This window comes from Alligator sinensis, unplaced genomic scaffold, assembly GCF_000455745.1.
Source record: "Alligator sinensis unplaced genomic scaffold, ASM45574v1 scaffold109_1, whole genome shotgun sequence".
Classification (NCBI taxonomy): domain Eukaryota; kingdom Metazoa; phylum Chordata; order Crocodylia; family Alligatoridae; genus Alligator; species Alligator sinensis.
In genome coordinates, this window is record NW_005841852.1 from 3,098,635 (window position 1) to 3,122,426 (window position 23,792).

General features: G+C 43.3%; 1 protein-coding gene across 6 annotated transcripts in view; it reads left to right on the forward strand.

The window, feature by feature from the left end:
- The window catches only part of SAMD8 (sterile alpha motif domain containing 8), a 76,236-nt gene that overhangs the window by 38,444 nt on the left and 14,000 nt on the right, over nt 1-23,792 (forward strand). For 3 of the 6 annotated variants that reach the window (XM_025212844.1, XM_025212851.1, XM_025212857.1), the window contains one exon: nt 4,623-10,490. In XM_025212844.1, coding sequence (XP_025068629.1) covers nt 4,623-4,927 — 305 coding nt within the window. In that variant the 3' untranslated portion in view covers nt 4,928-10,490. Of the gene's footprint in view, nt 1-4,267; nt 4,337-4,622; nt 10,491-22,636; nt 22,796-23,792 lie in introns of those variants that run through there. The other 3 variants (XR_003095801.1, XM_025212862.1, XM_025212866.1) reach the window with 2 other exon arrangements.

Sequence of the window (23,792 nt, forward strand, 5' to 3'; positions counted from 1 at the left end):
TACTGTGAAATACTGCAGGTCCCAGGGAGCCTGAGATAAGCATACAGGTGTTACCGGTGGTGCTTGAAAACTCTGGAAGAGTTGCTAGTTAAAACAGCTAACAATTTTTGTAGAATGGCTGTTTTTATTCTCCAAAAAACCCTTGAACGCCTGCACACTAGCTATTTTGTGCTGAGAAAAGGGCATATTTCTCAGCACAGACACAATGCCTGTCTGTGGCCTGAGTCGTAATGTTTTAAAGCATGCATTACTAGCTGCTGCTCACTCAGAGGTTTTGGTAGTGGGTACAATAGAACATCGTTTCTCTGACATGCTTGGATAAATGATGACAGGAATAATATGTGATATAAGATTTATTTTGGTAGATATATGTTCCAAAGCTCCCCTCATCAAATGGCTGTAAATTCTTCTAGTTAGTCATTTGACATCATGCTTTGGGTTTATTTTGGGGTTTTTCATTTTTTCTGTGAATAGAGCAATAACACCCACTGAAATTAGTAGGTGACAAATTGAAAACTAATGAGAGAAAGTACTCTTTTATGCAACATGTAGTTTACTTGGTTAATTGATTGCCACAAAGTGGTAGAGGCAGATGGCATAGCCAGGTTTAAAAAGAGAGTGGATGAGTTCATGGATGATGGATCATAATGGTTGGAGGCTATTGAACTATGATGCTAATGACTAGGATCTCATAGGGATAGTGGAGACCTGGTAGGACTCCACCTATGACTGGACCACAGGTATGGGTAGCTATACCTTGTACAGCAGAGATCATGTTGAAAGAAAGGGCGGGGGTGTAGCTCTCTGTGAAGGATCAGTACACTTCCCTACAAGTGGAGATTGGTACCCAAGGAGGGCAACTTGAGACCCTCTGACCAATCTCATTTCCTTCTATGACCAGGTGACACATCACCTGAACAAAGGAGGAAGAGGCTGATATCATATATTTGGACTTTAAAAAAGCCTTTGACCTGGTGTCCCATGATGCCCTCATGGCAAAATTGGGGAACTGCAGCTTTGACAACCCTATGGTCCAATGGCTGGGGAACTGACGCCGAGGTTGGACCCAGAGAGTGGTAGTTGATGGAACCGAATCAACATGGCACATAGTGACCAGTGGTGTCCCCCAAGGCTCCGTTCTCGGCCCCATACTCTTCAATGTCTTTATAAATGATCTGGACTCTGGTGTTGGAACGGACTGGCTAAGTTCACTGGCGACACCAAACTATGGGGAACAGTGTCCACACTTGAGGGTAGGCTGGTGATCTAGACTGACCTTGACAGGCTCGCAAGGTGGGAAGATGAAAACTTGATGGCATTCAATATAGAGAAATGCAAGGTGCTTCACCTCGGGAGAAAAAATCCGCATCATGCTTATAGGCTCAGCAGGGCTATGCTTGCTAGCACCACGACTGAAAGAGACTTCAGGGTCATGATTGACCACAAGATGAACATGAGCCACCAGTGTGATACTGTAGCTAGCAAAGCAAACAAAACTCTGGCTTGCATTTACTGATGCATCTCAAGCAAGACCCAGGAAGTCATCCTCCCACTGTACTTGACCTTGGTGAGGCTGCAGCTGGAGTACTGCATCCAATTCTGGACCCCGCAATTCAGAAAGGATGTAGAGAAGCTTGAGAGAGTCCAGAGGAAGCCATGCACATAATCAGAGGGCAAGAGAGCAGGCTTTATGAAGAGAGGCTGAGAGCCATGGGACTCTTCAGTCTGGAAAACCGTAGGCTCAGGGATGTCTGTTCACCAGGGGACCCCAAGGAAAGATAAGGTCCAACAGTCGCAGACTCCTGGAAGACCATTTTAGGCTGGACATAAGAAAAAACGTGTTTACTGTCAGAGTCCCCAAGGCCTAGAATAGACTCTTCCCCACCCCCCCCCCCGGGGGGGGGAACCACCCCCCCCCCCCCCCCCAAGAGACATTTGGATGCCTATCTTGCTGGGATCCTTTGACCCTAGCTGACTTCTTGCCCCTTGGGCAGGTGGCTGGACCCGATGATCTTGCGAGGTCCCTTCCAGCCCTGCTGTCTATTTAAATCTAGTAACATCATGGTTGGAAATAATCCCTCTGGCATCTCTAAACCAATAATGGTGGATGCTAGGGAGGGTATTGAATAGGAGATAGATCACTGTAAGATATCAATTTTAGTGCTCTCCCTCTATAACATCCACTCCTACCAGTCAGAGACAGGATGTTGGGCTAGATGGACTCAGTATGGCACGTCTTATGTTCTTAACACAACATTAGCATTTGCCTTCTTGCTGCTTAACATTTTCTTCTAAATAAAGGGTAGTTAGGCAGTGGATCTACCAATACATTTCTTAGGTATGCACAAACATTTTAGTCTCAGTAAAGGGGACAGAAGAGCATGTATTACTTATTGCACTCACTGTTAGATACGAATTAGTATTAGCAATACAAGTTAGCTGACCTGCTCTAATTCTGACCCAGGGTTAAAGCCAAAGCAGTTCTTCTGCAGTTGTATTGCTACAGAATAATGTAGGGGTAACAGTTGTAGTTTTAACAGCTTCTATCAGTATCCTTTGATCTGTCTATACAGGTAGGCTAAAAATAGGTCCCGGCCAATAGAGCGAATCCGCTGTGCCAGGATGTCCCCCAAAATAGTTGATCTGCTTCATTGAGCAAAACGCACTGTTTTTTGTCCCGCAAGATTAACTGACAGGGACAACAGGCAGCGTGTTCTCCTTGGGTTTGAGGGGCCCAGTCCTGTGCTTTTTGGGAATTCCTGTCCAGGCTTGGGCCTATGAACGTCATGTGCCTCCTGAGGCTTGAGGGGCATGCCAACCACCTGCAGGCAGTGTTGGCTGCAGCCGTGGTGGGTGGTGTGACGGCAGCTAGCAGGCATCCATGGAGGTGTCTGCGGCGGACGGTTGTGGTGAGCGCTGTCCAGCGATTGGCAACCACCCGCAGACGCCATCAGCAGCATCAGCGGTGGCCAGCAGTGATCGGCAACTGCCCACTGACGCTGCCGGCAGCGAGGGGGGGCGGCGCTGGCAGCATCAGCAGTGGGCAGTCTCAGGGGGTGTACTGCCAATCTCAAGGGTGGATGTGGACCCCCTACACATCACCAGTGTTTGGGCCCCTAAAGCACTGGGAGCACCTCTCGGACATTCCTTGCTGACAGAAATACACCCCTGGGAACCTCTAACAAGCGTCTCAGAAAGTAGGAAGCTTAAGAGGTGTGCCCCCAGGATCTCCAGAGCACATCTCAGTAAGTGGAGAAAAAGGTGGATTTTCCTGCTTAAGAGACGTGCCTTCAGGATCTGGGGTACATCTCAATAAACATGGAAAATTGGACAGGAACTTGAGGGGCCCAGTCCTGTACAAGAATTCCTAGGGTGTGCAGAATTGTGCCCCTGTAGCACCTGCCCAGGGCAGCAGAAGACTATGGGAAGCTCTGGGCCCCCTGCACTTTCATGCCATAAAGTAAGCAAACATTCACTGCTAAGTAGCAGCATAAAATTATACCACTTTCATCACAGCTATAAATTTTAGGCCTGTGTGTCATGACAAGGAGTATTTTTACCATGGCACAAAGGCAACATCTGTTTCTTCCTTTAGAGTATTAACCCAGTACTCAAGTGAATCTTTTACTACGATACGAAGCCTTTGATTGTTTTTCCACTGTATTTGACAGTGTCCTTAATTATCGATCGTTTGATCCTTCAAATACATGCACAAATACCTTTAAGACATGAATATTATGCCACAGTAGACTTAAGTTATACATAATTGACCATGTTAAACGAAACTGATTTAGTTATCTGAATAATTTGCATCCTGTAAAGGAGTTTAAAATATGATACCATGTTCTCTTTTCCCTTTTGTTTCCCAGGGCAGGGTGGCACTTTAGAGACCAATGAATGTGCTTTTGGCTTTCAACAAGTATAAAGTATGGTCTGCCATCTTTTACAGTGCACATCTAAATTGTTTGATTTTTTTTTTTTTAGTTAAGATTGCAGGTAATGAAGTTTAAATCTTGATGCTCCTATATTTGAATGTCTTTGAATGCAAATCAGAGTGTTCCAATAGATTTAAAAAGGCAACATAAAAAAAGTCCATGTATAACTGAACAGTATACCTAACCGTAACTGTAAATGAATGTACTTGAAGACAGCAATATTTTGTGATTGAGTGGTTTTTATGCATTAAATAGCAAATGAAGATAATTAATTTGAGTCAGAAGCATAAATTAATAACTTTAAAACCAACTTAATGAATACTTGCTTCTAGACAAGCCTGCGATGCCCATCTCTTAAGATGGCTTCAACTGGATAAGGTGTTGTTCATGATGACCATAAGGTACTCTTCAGTATATCTGCTATCTTAAAAAGATGCTATCCTTACATTTGTGCTGTAGGTTGTTCTTCAGTGGTGGGTAAACTGATTAACATTCAGAATTCTTTATTTGTGCACTGCTGTTGAATTCGATGGATATGAGTAGTGCCTATTAGATCAAGTTGGTAGTTTCCTAGTCCTTTGGATGCTCTGTAAATGTCATGTTTGATGGGTGTGGGTTTGGTAAATTGTCAGGAAACTTGTGAAACATAGATGAATCCTGTAACGGGGATACCCTGTTCTTTCCTAGATACACCAAGAAGCTGGAACTTCTTGCATACTTTATCCTGGGTCCTGAATCTGTTTGGAATCTTCTTCATTTTGGCTGCACATGAACATTACTCTATAGATGTCTTCATTGCCTTCTACATCACCACAAGACTCTTTTTGTACTACCACACATTGGCTAATACCAGAGCATATCATCAGAGTAGGAGAGCGAGGATTTGGTTCCCCATGTTTTCCTTTTTTGAATGCAATGTTAATGGCACAGTTCCAAATGAGTATTGCTGGCCCTTTTCAAAACCTGCCATAATGAAAAGGCTAATCAGATAAAGACCATCTCCCTGATGTAGCCCAAATATGCACAAAGTATTCATGCTTACATGACTACAGAACCGACTGGAAAAATAGGAAAATAACAACTTTTTTTTTTTTTATCCCTGAGGTCTCCTAATATCTTGCTGCTTAGCTTCTCAGTTACAGAATGAGCTTCCCATAATCAACAAGTTTCTTTTAGTAGAAAGCAAGATTAGGGTAAATAGCAGCTGCCAGTTAATAATTAGGTGTCTGAAGCAGAAGTCCTAGTTACAGTCTTTAGAAAGGTTCTACACAAATGTTTTAGGTAAAGTAAAACTTACACTTCTAATGTATGCTTGTATTGAATTTAGTTTGTTGCTTGGAGGTCCAAATATTTTCTGGTACCTGGAATGTCTGCCTGTACAGATAATAGCAAGTAGTAATTTGTTTGCCAGTGACTTGCTTTTAAAAATATTAATCATAAATATAATATTTAAATTGAACTGTTTACACTTATACAATGAGTTTCTGAAGAGTATTGTGTCATATTGTGGAAAATAGTAGAGCTCCTTACTAAAAAGGGGTCTCAAAGCTTAAATAAGAGATCTGAAAAATAGTGAACACCGTGTGATTTATATACAGGATGCCAAAAAATGAAACCATCTGCCTTTTGAATATGCACTGATGATTTGTGGACAGGGCTTTTGTGAACTGTTTATTCTGTTATCCTATCATGTGGAGGTTTCCTTTTCACTCCTGCATGAGTGGGTAAAAACTAAGACTGATTTGTTGAAAATAAAGTTGACTTAATGTTAGTGCCACAGAATAACACTGTTCTGTGTGGTCCAAACATTTAATTCCCCAGGCTTGCACATGCTTTATGAGCAATTATTTAACCACTGGAAGGATAAAACAGTTAAGCTTCAAGTATTTTAATGTCCCATAAATGGATGGGAATGTGCATGTAGTGAGTGATTCAGGAAGAGCTCAATAGTGAATTTTAGAAATAGTGCTAACATTGATCCTCCTGTTTTGAATTCTTATCCTAATCCATTTGATATCAGCAGAATGTTGAATATCTTTGGATAAAGGTTTTTGACAAATGGGGTATATATATAGTAAATGATTTATATGAGTCTTATTTCTGACAGTTTTGAAATTAGATTGGTTCTTAAGCTGCTTGTTTATTACATTAAGAATTAGTTAAAGTAGCATAAGTGATTTACCTTCCATAATATGGATCACTTTTTGTGAATGAGCCCTGTCTGTGCTTATGAAGGGAGTAGTAAATAGAACTGGGGCTTGAAGTACTGTATGCAAGACGGTTCTGACTTTAGTTATTTAAATTCAGTGTTAAGCTTATGCTTAATATAAAGTGGTAGTTTTTAATTTGAGAGTTGCAAACTGCAACAAATATTTGTGATTTGCACTCGAATCTCCTATGTCAATTTCAAGTTCAGCGAGTGTGTGAGAAGAGGTAATGAGCCAGTCTTGCAGAGTTTCTGTGAAATTTTGCCAGTCTGCCACAAGTTATTGAATCTCAGCTTAAAGTGACTAAAGCGTGCTTGCCAGTCAGGTGTAGGATTCTGTAAGATTTAGTAACATATTTGAAGCTTTGTAATCTGCTTTGATCTCCCTACACTTGCATCTCTCTAACAATCCAACTTTGAACTTGGAACTAAAAGTGTCGATTACCTAGATCATATTTTCTAACCTTACTAATATCTAAAAAAATTTGCAACTTAATTTAGTTCCTTGGAGGAATTTCAGATATTAATGCGTCTGTACCAGAAGTATTAGAGATACATATTAGAAGTTCTAATAACCTGCACACACAGGTATTTATGACATTCCATTTTTTTTAACAGATTGCAGATTTTATATCACCCAAAACCATGCCAGATGCTCTTGGCATCCAAACTGCAGAAGTACACTGACGCTTCACACAAAAAAAAAAAAAAATCCAATGGTGAATCATTTAAGGCCAAAAATGTTAATTTGTAGCCTTTGCCTTCTTAATAGGAGAGGCAATCTGAACATTACTTTCTGGTATTTCCTGTCCCTTTCCTTGTGTTTCCCCTCATCTCTTCCCCCCCCCCCCCCCCCAAAAAAAAAAGACAACAAAAGAAAACCCCTTTTTCTTTATCACACTTACATTTACTCTCTTTTTACTGGGTTGTTGTTTTGAACAAGAAATAACTCAAATGTGTTTTCTAGGTTAGGCAGATTTGTATTTGTATTTTGCTATATTCAGAAAACTAGTCAAATTAGCAAACTCGGGATTGCTGACTGAGTTAACTATGCCTGAATTATAGAATTATTTGAGAATCTTTTATTTTGTTGTATCTAGTAAAGCAAAAGTTTTTGGTTTTTTTTAAATAATTTATCAACCCAACAAAGGCAGTTTATGTAAGGTAAAATACTACTACTTTTCATTTTTTGAAGCTCAAATATTTTGACTTCTGCCTGTAACGCATTAAAAGCAGTAGTGGTGTATCTTTTTGAGTATTTTTAGAAGATAATGTGATATTTGTCTACACAATTGTTTTGCCTATTAATGCATTGATTCTCTTACTGCTAAGAATCTGTGTACAGTATTTGTAGTATGCAGAAATTGGTTTCCTGAGAGCTGGGAAGTTGTTGAATCAGTTGTTTGGAGATGAACCTGTGACAGTTAGCCACACCTGCCAATAAACACAAAGTGAATTGTGAAGATTTCAAAGAAAAATCTCACATGTTCTTACTCACAGTTTCCTAAATAACTTGGATTGGCATGTAAAGGAATACTGTCAGCTTCATTTTTGTTTAAGTTCAATTTTAAAAACAAAAAGGAGGTACAAAATTTATCTTTAAATTGAGGTACATAATTTGTTTTAGAAGTTTCACAGTGTTTTATTAAGGGCCTTTTCTGTTCATCAGCAGACATTAACAAGCATACTTCTTAATATTGTTACTAGAGCGTGGATGAGCTAAGAGGGACTGTTAAATATGATTGGGTTTGCCTTTCCTTAAGACATCTGTTGGCTGTTTTTGATATCAGCTTTACCTCTGGTGTTTCCACCAAATCACTTCTTGCTCAGCCTGGGAAGAAGCCTACCTCCGAGTTCCTCATTAGAAGTAGTGCGTGTTTGAGCTATCATTAACTTGGTGCTTTACACAGCAAATGAGTAACAAAACCATGAGTAAAAATTACTCTCAAAAACACAAATTAAACTGATCCAAGTAAGGACTTGAGGCTTTGAGAGATCTGTGATTGAATACTTTAGACAAATGTATAAAATTGGGATTACCTTATTTGTATATGTATATTAAAATGACAGGTGAAGGAAAAATAGTGTATTTGGGCAAGGCTGAATAGTCTTCAAGGCTTCTTTATTTAAAATTTCATTCTTTGTTTCTTCCCCCCCACAACCTTCTCCTCCTAACAGGTTTTGAAAACAAGGGGTAATTATGATGCTCAGAGATGAAGGGTTTTTTTAAGCAGGCCCAATTAGACTTTCAAACTAATTTAGAATGCTGACAGACGTAGGAAAACCCTCTCTCTAGTCTATACATCACCACTGCTTCAGCCGTTTTGAGGAGTCCTCCGGCAAAAATAGATCAAGAGCTGATAATTCTGGCTTTTCTGAGAGAAAAAGTGGCAAGGTTTTTGCAGGTCCACAGTTTTTGAACTTTCAGGACTAATTTTAAAAAGTCCTGCAAGATCATTACTTTGATACAACAAAGACTGTGCTTAACTGGGAGCAAAATAAAGCATGGCTACACTGTAAGTTTCCTGCCTGAGGTACATAGTGCATGAAGAGCAGGGAGACATTTAGAGCATACCACACTCTGATATTGGTATATTCCTGGTGTGGATGTATCCAAGTAATCCTATAATAACTGCTGGATTCAGGCTAGTGTACCCTGTACTTGATAGATTCAAGCCTTCAGTCCATAAATAGGACAAAATGTTTCCTTTCAAGTTGTATTTCAGATCTCCATGTACCATATAGAAAAATATATTTTAGTAGTAGTTTCCAGCATGATTGCATGTCAGAGTAAAGACCATTCCATAATAATTGCATCAAATGCAGGTTTGAGTATCCCAACTCTTGGTGCTCAGATGTTACACAAGATTTGGTTTTGCAAGCGACAGAACCCACCAACTTGACTCTCTTGTACATGTGCAGATTTATATTCCAAAGACCATTCTCGCAATGTTTTCTTATTTAGCTGACTTTATGTATTTCACCTGGTGCCAACACAAATGAGGACATTTTGGGGGTGGAATTCACAGTGTAGTGTTGAACAAAAAAACTTTGTGAAACTGTTTGTTAAAGTCCTCATAACTTTTTCTGATTGAACAGTAGCAGGAAATACATATTCATTAGTGGTATACATGTTGTTTACTAATTATTTCTCTTGCACTGATCCTTAGGCTTAAGTTCACATTGCTATTTAAGCACCTACACACCTTTGCAGTTGAACCTTAGGCATGTGAAGTTTTACATTTGTAAGGGAGTGTCTGTATAACAAGATTAATTTAGCTGTTTGATATTTTTTTGGACGTCCACTATCACATTTATAGTAACAGTAATAGATGATGAGCTGTCCTTCCTACAGGCGTTTTTGTTTGAGAAGGGAGGAAGTGTTTCTTTTAGAATATGGTGAAAAACAGACGAGGTTAGTTTCCTTGAATTAGCATTCATTTAAAGAAAGTTGTCTTGATAATCATAAAGGCAACACGGACCTTGTAGGTGTGGCAGTTTTGTTGGCAGACAGCCCATGAGCTCTGAGTTGCCTTGCGTTCACAAAGCTACTTGGATCAAGGGCTAATTAACAGTCCCCTAATAATCTACACTTTGGTTATTTCTGTTATCCATTGAGATTGTCCTCCTGATTTTTTTACACTAATTGCTTACTGAAACAGTGTTTATGGGCAAAACTTGAAGTATGAAATGAACCTACAAAAATATTTTTCACCGTAAACGTCAGTTAAGACTAAAGTTACGGGACTACGTTAAACCTCATTTCAGTCTCCATATTCCAACTCTTGATGATGCTTATAAGTCAAGACTTGAGAATGTTGCAGTGAGTGAAGTGTTGTACATAATTCAAGTTTACATATACATTTTCAAAATACACTTGTGATAGTTGTGTAAGAGTTTAGAACAAGCTGTTGATTGTAGAGCATATTGTCTTAACCTGTTAGCCAGTGATGAAGTAGCAGTTTCATTTTTACAATGTACTATAGTTTTGCTGTCCTCATTTTTTTCAATGGAATTACAAACTACATTAATGTGTACAGCATGTAGTCTGGCAAGGATACAAAAACAGGACTTTGACTTTTATGGAAAAAAGTCTTTTCCTACTAAATACATTTTAAAGTGTTTTTTGTTCCTGTCCCTGTCGTTCCCTTCTCCCCTCCCCCACTTCCCACAAGAAAAGAGTATTAACACTTCAAAAGTTCCTGTGGCAGTCAGGTTTGAAGCATAGTAATGTAAATAAATATTGTTTTGACTTTTAAAACTAAACCCAGATTTAATTAATATATTGTTTTATATCTTTGTTGTATTAAAGCAAATATTTAAAAGAATTAAAAATAAAATTGTTGAAAGATGGGCTGGAGGCTTTTTTTTTTTTTTTTGTAATTTAAATTGATGGTCAAATATCTTGTCAAGAATTGATCAGAATTAGTTTAGGTTTTAAGGTGTCTCCTGCAACAGACACCACGTTCTTTTGGGGTTTCTGCAATATTCTATTACAAGGACTTCGGAGATGGACTCAAGCTTCTTTCTAAATCAGGTGTGGGCAGAATACAGCCCGTGGGCCAGATCCAGCTTGCCAAGGCATTTTGTCTGGCCCACAGCAGGTCCCTTGGCCTTGCTTAGCCCCAGGCACAGGGTGCAGCCTGTGCAAGGTCCCACCACCCTCGGGCACCCACTGAGGCTGGGGCAGCATGGCAGCTAGAGTGGACAGACTCAGTTTCCCAGCAGCCCCTATGGTAGCTTCTTCCAACTGCCACTGCTGGACCAACCCTGGCCTGTCTGCCTTGCACCCGCTGCTGGGATGGGGCTGTGGGCAGGTGGGGACCTGTGTCCAGGAGTGTGACAGGCAGGCAGGCAGGCAGACTGGTGACTAGTATCAGGTTCGTGGGGCAGTGACAACGCAGGACTGGGACACAAGGCAAGCTGCGCTCCACTGCCCGCACATGCCTGTGATGGGCACGGGTTCTATGGGCAGAGGTGTGCAGGGAGCAGATCACAGCTCTGCCTCTGACCCCAGGCCCAACGTCACAGTCCTATGATCCTGATTCCAATCCTGGCCCTGGCCTCATTTGTCCCACTCCTGGATGTTGCTCTCCACTCATCTGCGATCCCATCCCAGCCACCTGGCTGCATGTGGGGGCCACTTAGGGAGTTTTGGTGAGCTGTGGTGGGGGAGGGGGAAGGGATGCTGACCCATTGTGCGACAACTCACTAAAACTCCTTAAGTAGCCCTCCAGCCAAAATAATTGCGCACCCTTGCTCTAAATAGTTACCTATACTGAAAGCCTGTTATTCTGGTTCTGAAAAAGAAAGGTTTCATTCTAATTAATTCCATCTGAGGAAACAGCTACCACACTGTCCCTGTGGGAATTATTTCCAATTGCTTCTCTTACAAGAAGAACTAGGTGTTAAAAGGAAGCATCTCCTGACACTGCTGCAACAGTGGTTGTATATAATCCCTCACTTCCCAGTGGGACAGATGTGATTCCAAAGATTCGTTTGATTTAAAAAATATATATACAATATAAAAAAAGAAATGGAAATGTTGAATACACAGATGTACAACTAGGTGCTGTTTTTCAGTTTCTGTAGATGAAGCCTTGATGGACTAGAACTGTAGAAGACTGAGTAGGACAGTCCTGCCATGAGAGAATCTACACAATGTGTGATCATGTCACATTCGTCTCTCTTACTTCATAGACATTGCCTGCTCTGGCCAATTGGTCTAAGCCAGGGGCAGGCAATTGTTTCGGGCCGAGGGCCGCTTACCAAATTGTGGCAAACTGTCAAGGACCGCATGGGTAGCCCTGCCCCTTGACAGGTGCCCTGCTCCCTGGTTGTGGTCTTGTGACCAGAAGTCCCACTCCCTAACCCCTGACCTTTGCCACCAGAAGTCTTTCCCCTTGCCCCCAGAAGTACTCTTTTCAGCAAGGGGTTTTGCCATCTCAGAACCAGAAAAATACCAAATTATATTCTAAAAAGTGATCATCTACAACATTCATTAATTTGATTTAAAAAAATATTTTTGTCCTGGTTTACATGTGTTTGTGTAGTGTACACAGAGGTGACTGCACAATACCTTAAAATGAAGTCTTGCTTTTGTATGTTGTGGGGGGTGGGTACAGGTTTGTGGGGGCTGTGGGTGTGTGGGTATGTGGGGTGTGGGTGGCTATGGGGGGAGGGTGACTGGGGTTTGTGTACAGCAGTGCAAGGGGAGGCATAGGTGCATGTGTATGGGGGGGTCTGCGTGTGGGACCCACCCTATAAACACACATACATATACACTCTGCCCTTGTGCCTGCGTGCGTGTGTGCATGCATGCATGTGCACACACGCACGCGCACACCCTGCCCCCGTGCCTGCGCGCACGCACACATGCACACTGCCCCTGTGCTTGCATGTGCGAGCGCACCCCCCCCCCCACACACACACACGCACACACCCTACCAGTGTAGTCCCCTCCGGGGATGCAGTGCTGGAGCAGGTAGGGGCAGGAAAGCAGGGAACTAGCTGGGGATGGGCTGCTCAAGCCTGCGGAGGGCTCCCTCTGGGTCCTACTGCCCCTGGCTCCAGCCAGCTTTGACGGGGAGCCAGGGCAAATATTTATTAATTCAATAAATTTTTTAGGGTCTCCACAGGCCGGATATAATGGCCTGGTAGGCAGAAGTGGCCCGCGGGCCGTATTTTGCCTGCCCCTAGTCTAAGCCAACTATTCTCAGAATCCTTTGTAGTCAACTTGCTTGAGCCTGGAAGCCATCCTACATACTAATTATGTAATATAGGAAAGGCAACTTCGATTATTCCCCTTTGTGCATATGCGTGATGGTAGGATGCAGGCATTTAATTAAAGGCTATTTTTTCCACAAGATGCTTCTTATTCACTTAGTGGGAAGTTATGTTTCTTTATCTTACCATAATTTGATCTACAGTAAAGACCAATTATTTCCCTATGGGTGTTTCTACAGTGGTGTCATCAGAGCATTCCATTGATTCACATATTTTAATTCTCCCTGAGAACTACTTAAATTTGGTGGGGTTGGGGAATAAGGGATGTTCACAAAAGAACATAACTAAGGGTAAGACTTTACGTGCATAGTTTCTGATGCTGGGGAGAAGTAACATTAGAAAACCAATAACAGAGACAGTGCATGCTATACAGTTTTAACATTTCCCATGAAATCAGACAAAGATCCTCCATTTAGCAGATATTTCGCACTTGGATTTAGAGAGCTAGTACTTTCATATCTACATCCTAATATTGTTTTATTGAGTTTGTTGGTATGGTTATGGTCTTTCTGATACAGACACCCAACCACCCCAAACAGGAATGAAACTACCAAGTCTGTATCTCTTACCAGTTATCAAATGCTAAATGCTTTTAATCACCAGGACTAGATGTGAGCTACAACTACTCAATAGAAAGTTTTTCTTAACCTCTGCTTATGTAAAATGTTCACGGGCCAATCATATATTTTTGTATTGTAAAAGGAGAGGCACCTCAAATTTATGTTACTAGAGAGAGAATTTTACAAGCTTTTACAGGATGTTGCCTACTACAGGATATATTATAGGATATAAAAATCCCTCAACTAATCTGAAATGCATTATTTTGCCCCCAGAATAAACTCATTAAAAAATTATCTTAAAAATATCAAAAGAGTAATAAAGTGTTGCGATGCTTTGCTAGATACCTTGTTCAATGGAATGGGAGCTGACCTTTCAAGCCCAGTTGTTAGTAAATGTAAACAAAATTTACATTTGTGTTGGGAACCAAAGTTAGATGTTAGAGCAGGGACTGGCAAAATACTGCCCACAGGCTGGAGACAGCTTTTTGGCATTTTCTGAGGTATTAGACCCCTTTTGAAGAGCCTTGAATCAGGCACTCAAAATCATGAGTCATGTCTGAAAATATAGCCTCTCCCTGCTATATTTAGTATTTCACCCTGACATTTAAGTTTGTGTTTTTGTTTTTTTTTACTACTACTGCAAGCAAGTTGGCTGGGTAATACAGTTGATAGACTGAGGTTTGATATTCCCCAGGCCTCTTCCTTATTGATTAATTTCTGGTGACTAAGCACAAAAGATTCTGAATGTACCTAAAATTTCTCTTAGTCATTTTAATGTCTGTTTCCAGACAGAGTACAGTAAGTCTCACGTGATCAGTTTTTTAGACTTTCAAAGATTCTTATATATTTGCATAGTCATTTTATGAGTCAACTTCCCTAGAGTGGATTATAGTTATTTCTATGTACCTGCTTGGATTGTTTTATTCTTTTACCTAGCTGAGTCTTCCCTGCAGTACTGAATATTGTGATTTGTATATTTAGCTGTTGTATCCCAGGTTACTGATTAGCTCTTTAAATCAAGACCCTGAGACATGATAGTGAAGTGCATAACTATGTAAATATCCACAGAGCAGTTACAAGGAGCTGCATTTCAGTATACTATTGGGGACAGAGATACAGGAATGATGGACCAGACCATATCCTCTATCCATAATATAACTCTATTGAAATAATAATGGTTATGTTGATTTATACTCCTGCCTGCCCCCTTGGCTTTCACAGTGCTTTGTCTGACAACATATTTCATCCAGCAGTGAAATCTGCCCATTTCAGTGGTGAAACATTGTAGCTTTTTATCAGTGCACAGTAACACAATAATTCTGGACAGGAAATATAGTATTCCTATTGAAACTGTAGACTGAGTACAGGTTGGGTCTGCACATTTAAAATACGTACAGCTTTCTGGACTAAATCAGCCTACTGTTCCAACTGTGCCAGAATTGTTGAAGAACACAAGTTCTCCGAATCTTGGCTTAGGATCTCTTGAGAAGGCTGCCACCTCCTGGAACACAGGGGCTCATGCAAGGGTGCAGTGTTTTGTTCAGTTCTCTGCAAGTGCTTATGCTACTTACAGTAAAGGTACATGTTACACTTAGACCAGTGGTGCTCAATCTTTTGGTCCCTTGGGCCAAATTGGACCTCACGCCCCACAATTTAGCCTGCACATCTAGATCTAGACCGTGCCTCCCCTGTCTGGTCCCATGTGCTAGGATTGGGGCCCCAGGAACCCTCACCACTTCCACCCAGTCCTGCATGTTGGGATCAGGGCCCCAGGACTCTGGGCTGCATCTATCAACCTCAGAGATCATGGGGTGGCATGCTGCTTCTGCATGTGGGGCCATCTCTGTCATCCTCCATGTGCTGGGAGCAGGTCCTGTGTGTTGGCACTAGATCTAGTATGCAGGGCAACAGCCTGTGGGGTTCCCCATGGGCCAGATTCCAAAGCCCTTGGGGCCAGATCTGACCCATGGACAGGGGATTGAGCACCCCGACTTAAACTATACTAAGGGCACTTAAAACCCAAGTGTACTCACATTAAGGCTCATTAACTTGTGCTAAGTGCCCTCCAAGTGCCTTAAAGTTATGGCACTTCAGGTGAGATTTAATTCTGGGTCATGCTGCCTAGCTTCTGATAGGCTCCATAGATATAAAATGAGCGATTTGCAGTCCTCCAGCCTCCCAGAATGTACTACTTCAGGACCCCTTCTCCCGTTGCACCCAGAACAAGGATAAAGCCCAGGGATCCTGGCTTCTAGCCATGCCCCTGCTCTAGTGGCAAGTCAGAGCTATGCAGACAAAAAACTGTATTGACCCTTAACGTGCATTTGCCCACAGCATATTCTAACTTTAACACTGCTTTACATGCCACAGATTTAGTATGGTCTAAATGTTATATGTAACTTCACCCATAAACTACCATACTATCTGAGGCTAAAAACATGTCAGACTTCTTCTGGGACAAAACCTGTTTGTAGAACATTGCTTCTTCTGTAGCCTGACCCAGGAGCCAGTTTTCTCATAAAGCCCAGTCAGCTATAGTTCCAGTTTGCTTACTTTATAGGGGGAACATTTCTCCCCACAACAAGCAAGGCAGACAACATAAGCAACAGGCAAATAACAAACAAATGCTAAACCTCTGGTCTTTCTTCAGACCTTGAGAGAGGCAACTCAGGCCTGATGCTTGTCCCTCAGCAAACCAGCCTCTTCATCCCACCTTAGCTGCTCTCCCTGCAGATCTGGCCTCAGGGGTAGGTGACATGGGTGGTCTCGTTAAGGGTGTCATGGTCAGGGGGTGCCATGCATATGTATATGCACGCAGCCTGTGCTCACAGCGGTGATCTACCCTACCCTGGCTGATCCCTGCCCCAGCAGGAGAAGCAGCACCCCCACCTCCAGCTGCTGCTGAGGAAGAGCCAGGCTAGACAGCATGGATGGCAGCAGCAGTGCCTGCCTTCCTGCCCACCTTCCTGGCACACCATGCCACTTCACCTCCCTGCCAGACCATGCTGCACTGCACCCCTGCCTTCCAGCCTCTGCCTGCAGCAGCACTGCTGACTTGGGAGGGATTTCTAGGGTGGGCACCAAAATACAAGTTTGGCCAAGGCACCATTTTCCCTAAGGCTAGCTCTGCCTCCCTGGGAGCTTTTAACTTCCCCTAGGGTCAGTCAATCATCCTAGTCATCTGACTCAGGGCTCCTCAGCAGGTAGGCTCCTCTCTTTAACCTCCTTCCCCCCTGCTTCAGCCCCTTAGCCATGCACCTCGTTACACCTTTATTCTGAGATCCTACAAATATACAAGCCCATTGCCCATTTTAAGTGCCTGTGAAGTACCAAGATAACCCTTTTTTCCCCCAGGATAATTGGGGATAATTTGAGTTAATTGCCATTCAAGCTGCATGTGTAAAGGACAGTCCTACAACTATTTTGATGCGTGTCAAAGCCCAGGAAGGTCAGATCTGGGATAAACCCAATTTCTGTTTTTAGCTTTCACACGCTTTTGGTAGTTTAATAAAGTGTGGGACTAACATCTGTCACATGGAGTGCATTCCCTTTCTCATCCTCACCCCAGCAAGGGGACAACTGAGTGTGCAGTGGAGTGTTCCTTTCTTTTTTCTTTTCTATATGAGTGCTTGCTTTTTTTGATTAGTGAGTGCAGTCTATAAGGTACCTTGTAGACTACTTTCTAGAGAAGGTGAATCAAGATATGTTCCTTGCACTTGAAGGAGCAGATGGAATCTAGGACACTTATTGTAACTCTTGTCATATGAAACCTTCAGCAGCTGTGAAATGGTTTCTTCTATAATATATAATATTATTATATAATATATCTGGCGTGGATCTCTGCTCCCTGTGGATCCAGGTTGCGTGGCAGGGCAGTGCTGGTCCCTGCCATATGACCTGGCTCCGCAGGGAGCAGAGATCCACACCAAGGGTCTCCTTGCCGCTGCTGCCTATCCTGTGCAGCCCCGGATCTGTGCTCCCTGCAGAGCCAGGTTGCACGGCAGGGACTAGCACGGCAGGGACTGCGACCCAAATTAACTAGCTGGAAGAGCCTGCCCTCCTGTGTCTGTGCTACTGATTGCATCAAGCAGGATTGACAGTGCAGTCTGACAAAAGTGCTGCAAATGGAGGGACTTGTTTTGGGAATAGTACCATATTCTGTGCAGCCTTTTGAGGGGATCCTTTTGTCACTGGAATGTGTGAAAGTTGCTCCTCTCTTTTCAAACCATTTAACCCTGCTGGTCCAATTTCAGCATTTATGCTCTCATTTGCACTTTCCTCACCATGGAAATGGACTAAAGCGGTCTGTTTCACATATCTCTCACCTTCACCGGAAGCACAAAGCTGGGGGTGACACAAGTATAAGCCAGATGTCCTACTGTTCCTAGACACTATGCCCAGATGCCCATATTTTTGCTAAGTAGAGAGGGAAGGAATCAATGCAGGGAATCATTTGGGGGAGTGCTTTGGAGGAATGCACAAAAAAACTTTGACAGCTGGGGTGGAGGGAGCCTATGCTCCTGAGTAGAAGGAAAAGGAAGGATGCCAATGAAATTGGTATTGAATTGGGGTACAGTCTTTGAAAAGCTTATTATCAGATTCACTTGCCTAGCTACCTGGCAGTTGCTTCCATATACAAGGGCTACAGGAACTGGTATAATACATACACACTGACGTTGTTATATATGTATGAAACTGGACACAGGTACAGGATCTGAAACAAAGCCTCACAATAGAAAGAAAGCTGGATGCACACCTTGCTGGGGTTATTTGACCCCAGCAGTCTTTCCTGCCCACAGCAGGGGGGCTGGACTCAATGATCTTATGAGGTCCCTTCCAGCCCTAAACTTCATGAATCTGTGTGAATCTGTGACACAGGATGATTCTCATCACATGGCCTGCCTTAAAAAGCACCACAGTTACACTTAGAGAATGGCACTTCTACATTTTACCATCTGTCCCAAGTCAAGAAAGGAGAGAAAAAAGTTGTTGACTTCATTTTTTTTAATTTAAATAAAACTCCATTTGTTAGTGTGAGTGGCTTTACATTTATATCATGAGGTCTTTGGGTCAGGGATCTTGTCTGTAACATCCACACCAAAATCTTTCTGTTTGGGTTTGTCAGAATGGACCCTGGATTCTCTACTTAGAAATCATGGTATTTCAGATGGGGGTAATTTCCTTGATAAGACAGCTTTGTTGGCATCAGTGTCATTGCATGTTGAGATTTTTAGGTATGTAGTAAATAAAGTAGTGCTGAAAGGTGCTTGATGTTGGCAGACCTGAATAATTGCCCTTTGTTTACAGGAAAGATAGTAGCAAGATAGCACCAATATAGAACCAAGCCAGTAAGTTTAGTTTGCACTAGATGGAACATTTTTGAAGGTGAGTGGGAGCTTCCTCCCATTCAGTTCTGGTTTCACTGCAGGGACTGCCCCCTAATGCATCAATTTTAATAGCCATTGCAATAAAGATATTTGCTAAGTGAATACATCTGTTGTGTTTTGCCCTTAGCAGCTGTGTGTCTCTGACAGTCTCCACTGTGTCCATGATCACCTCTGAACCAGTTATTAGAGCAGGTTTCTAATATACACCTGTGCGGGCCAACTTCTGATCTCGCCTGGGTCGCCATGTGCGAGCTCTCTTCTGATCCCATTTGGGTCGCCATGGGCGAGCCGGGCCCGTCTATTGTGTGTACACAGGCTGTGGCCGGTAGCCCGGGTACACGGGGTTGGAAAAGACCGCAGTGCGATATGACACGCTCTAGCTAGAATCAGTCACGGAGGCATAATGGTTGATTGAAAAGATTATTTACTTACACCCAAGGTGGTTGCGGTGTAGGCTGGTCAGCTTTCCAGGCTCAGCTCCGCTTGAGTTCTCGGTGGAGGACTCCAACAAACTCGGTTCCTTGACCCCGGAGTGATTCAGGCTCTGCGGGGTTCAAGAATTTGTTCCCACGGAGCAGCTGTATCTCTGTGAGTGTTACTCGGTTCCCAGGTCCCGCGGAGCTGTTAAACTCCGTGGGCTCGACAATTGGGTCCTTAGGATAGGGATACATCTGGGCTGCGATCGGCGACGGGGAGAGGCTAGAGGTTAGTTGCCTCGGAGTCGTTAAGGCTCCGAGGGGACGGTAAATAGGTCCCGCGGAGTTGTTGAAGCTCCGTGGGTTCGACAAATTAAACCTCTGTTGCCCTCTTAAGGAAAAAGCTGGGTTCATATGGATCAGTAGCGCTTAGAGATCCTCACGCTCCTTTCCCGAACTCCACGTGCTTTCTCTCTCTCCAATTTGGGCGGAAACCACCCAAGCCTTTTGTATGGCTAGCAAGCCAATAGCTAGCCGCCACGTGTGCCTACATTAAGACTGGCCAATAATGTGGCGCGAATCTTAATACAAATGGCAGGAACTCCTTTGCATCGTGCATCACTATAATGCAAAAGAAATGCACTGTGCAAAGAAAGCTACAGAACTGGCGGGAAAAGCTCCTGCACACGGGTTCTCTGTTGCAGCAGAACACTCCACTGTGCAAAAGAGCTGCAATTTGGCGGGAACATGATTTAGCGATGCCGAAGCGCACACAAACAAGAAAAACCACAACTTTGGGTTGTGACAACACCCACATTCTTTCTGCATCAGAAAAGGACCTTTACTATTATTTCTTTACTGCTGTATTACTACAATCTGCATGCATGTACATGTGAGGCTGCTCTGACACGTTGCAATTACTCAGAGCACTCGATTAATTAAGACTGCTGGAACGTGGTAATTACAGTGCTCCAACCAGGCTCTACGCCTCGTGTATCAGAATCCCCATGCTTCAAAATGGCAGTGGGGGCACGTGAACTAAAGCTTGTCAAACGCCCCTGCTACCATTTAGAAGCGTCCCCACCACCATTTGGAAATGCGGGAATGCTGATACATGAGATACAGTGGCACTTTAATTAGAGAGACTCTTGGAGCCACTCTAAAGTGCCTCCCCCTCTGCCCCCGGAGCACGTGTAAAAGTGCTCTGAGTAGAGACAAAAGAACTGAAAACAGAGGCTGAAGAAAAGCTGTTCATATGTACACACCACAATACTTCAAGGTACGTTCTCTGGTTTCTTGTTGGAAGCACAAGCTGTTGTACACTTTTCTTAAGGCCTATGTCTTACCCATTTCCTAACTACTTCCTCATTCGGGGAAGCTTTTCAGGTATAAAAAAAAATTCATTCCTCACCCAAAGCAGTTCTCCCGTCCCTTGGATATGGACTCAAGTTGCTGCAAGGAAAGTTTAGGTTAGATATGAAGAAAAACTTCCTCACTGGGAAGATAGTAAAGCACTGGAACAGGTACTCAGAGAGGTGGTGGAATCTCCATCCTTGGAGGTTTTTAAGACCCGGATAGACAAAGCCTGGGCTGGGATGATCTAGTTGGGGATGGTCTGGCTTTGAGCAGAGGTTGGACTAGATGACCTCCCGAGGTCCCTTCCAATCTTAACTTTCTATGATTCTATGACTCCATATCCTTACAGCGTAGATGCAGAAGTTGATCTGCTCCATAGATTGCTTCTCACCCAGCCCTGGTTCTCTTCTCTGAGTATCCTCACAAAACTCACTCCTAAGCCTCCTTAATGCTACCTCCTCTCCCTCTTTCTCTATAGGCCCCAGTGTCTGCTTTCCCCTTCCCCAAGGACTGCTCTTGAAGTGTGTGCTCCCTGGTCCACCTCAATACTCAGTCTCTAGGCTCTCCACTTCTCCCTGTGAACAGTCAATGTATTACCCAACTTGTGTGTATGTGTTTTTTCCTACCTGCTCTGTTCCACCAAAACCAATTTCTTCACTGCAGTCAGGCATGGAGAATAAGGAAGTGAGCCTCACTGACCTAGGGACCTGGGTGAAGGGGCTTCAGGGAGGCTTTGGGGCAAGGGGTAAGTTTATGAAAACATTATGGGGACATGGAGATGAAGAGGCTTGGAGGAGGAGATAGGAACTTTGGATGTATGAGGAGCTGCAGGCAGTAATGGGAGTTCAGAGGAAGCTTGGGATGATTTAGCTACTACTTCAACAAATCTCTACTAGCCACAAGTGAAAAGTCTGTCCAATGGTTGACCGGGGCAGCAAAAATGTCTCTGACCATAGGGAAATCCTCCCTTCAGTTAAATTTCAAATCCCAGTATGTGAAGACCATCCATCTCCTAAAAGAAAGCACTGTATGTATTTTTAATGGGCAATTACCTTATTTCCCTCCCTAACTTTGTTCTTGTTCTGCTGATCAATTTCAGCTGGAACTCCTGAGAAAAAAATTAGCATGAGGCAAAACACCTGACCTGGAGATCTTCATTCTGAACTGCTAAAGTTAGAGAAAGTGACAAAGTTACAAGCAACAGAAGGCCAAATCTTGCAAGGAAAAGCATTAGGCAACTTCAGCTGTGGATGCTACTGTCTGCTCTGCTTATAATAAAACTGGCAGCAGTTCAGGCACTTGGGCCACTCATGAATACCTTTGTAGTTATCTGTCATGTGGCTGTCTCTGCTGAGACAGATTAGATGATCTAGTAGGGCTTTTTTCCCCCATTATAATTTATATTATCTCAAAGAAAACAAAGCCCTTAAAGGGGCAGGGAATGAGTTATAGCCAGCTGAGAATTTTCCATCAGTACTTTTCCATTCAAAATTCTGATCTTGCTGGAGCAATGTTTTGACCTTCTTAAAATGAAATATTTTGATAAGGTAGAAATGAAATGCTTAGAATATTTCATATCATCGCTCCTTTCTTTCCTCCTTACTCCCCCCTCCCCCCAAGTTTCTGATTCTTCCTCCTGATTTGGGACAAATATATGTTTCAGGATCTGAGAATTTCCTGCAGACTGGAAATTCCGTTTTCCAACCAATTGTAAAGTCAACCAACATGAGTAGATCCTTGGCTGCAACTGAAGGAATATCATATGTCTGGAATATGTAATCACTATTTCTGGACTTGAAAACTTGCCTGTCTGCAGCAGGGATATGAAGTTCCATATTCAAAGTTCTCCATAGATTCAGCAGTATATTTAGTGTGTAAAAGTAAACATTGCTCCAAAAGTACAGGGATTCACTGATGACGGACTACCATGCTCTGGGCAGCATGCTGAGGGAAAGCAGGGCACAGGTGGTATTTTCTTCTGTCCTACCAGTGAGTGGATGTGGAAGACGACACGAGACTTGCATTAGAGAGACCAACTGGTGGCTTCGGCAATGGTGTCTCGAGGCAGGCTTCGGCTTCCTTGACAATGACCCGCACATCACAATGAGAGACATGCTCAGTTAGGATGGGCTTCACCTGTCCCCCAAAGGTAAGCGTGTTCTCTTCTAGGTTGGCGGATCTCCTCTGGCAGGCTTTAAACTAGGCTCATCGAGGGGAGGGGATGATGAGGGCGGGGGAAGCCGTGGACCACCAAACCATGTGGCACCCACAAGGACAGCCCAGCCTGAAGAAGGAGAACATCGGGAACCTGCAATCCATGGGGCGGTCAGCAATACACCACAGGTAAGCAATAAGCAGGTAAGCAATAAGGGGCCCTTTGGGCAGCAGAGCCGGGGGGCAACAAAGGCGCCAGTCACAGGGCTCAAGTGCCTATATACTAATGCTAGGAGCATGGGGAGTAAGTAGGATGAACTAGCACTCCTGCTTGCAGAAAACACCTACAACTTAGTAGGGCTAACAGAAACCTGGTGGGATTCTTCCCACAACTGCGCGGTACGCATAGAGGGTTATAAGCTGTACAGAAAGGATAGAGTGGGAAAGAGGGGGGGAGGGGTGGCGCTCTATGTCAATGAGCGATATACATCGACCCTTATCAAAACGGAATCGGAGGAGGAGAAAGTAGAAGGATTGTGGGTTAGGTTACATGGAGGTCAAGGAGAAAGGGATTTGGTGGTAGGGGTCTGCTACAGACCCCCACATCAAGGGGAAGAACTAGATTTGGGGCTCCTGAGGCAGCTCTCAGAGACCATAAAAACTAGGGAGGCGGTAGTCATGGGGGACCTAAACTACCCAGACATCTGTTGGGAGACGCAGACAGCAAAGTCCCACCGTTCACGCAGGTTTCTATCCTGCATACAGGACCTTCATCTGACGCAGGAGGTACATGGTCCCACTAGGGGGAATGCCTTACTGGACCTGGTATTGGCAACGGGGGATGACATGGTAGGAGACCTACAGATCAGTGTTCACCTGAGGGATAGTGATCACCAAATAATAGAATTCACCAGAAAATGTTGAGTGAGTAAGGTAACTAGTAGGGCGAAAGTGCTAGACTTTAGGAAAGCTGACTTCAATGAACTCAGGCG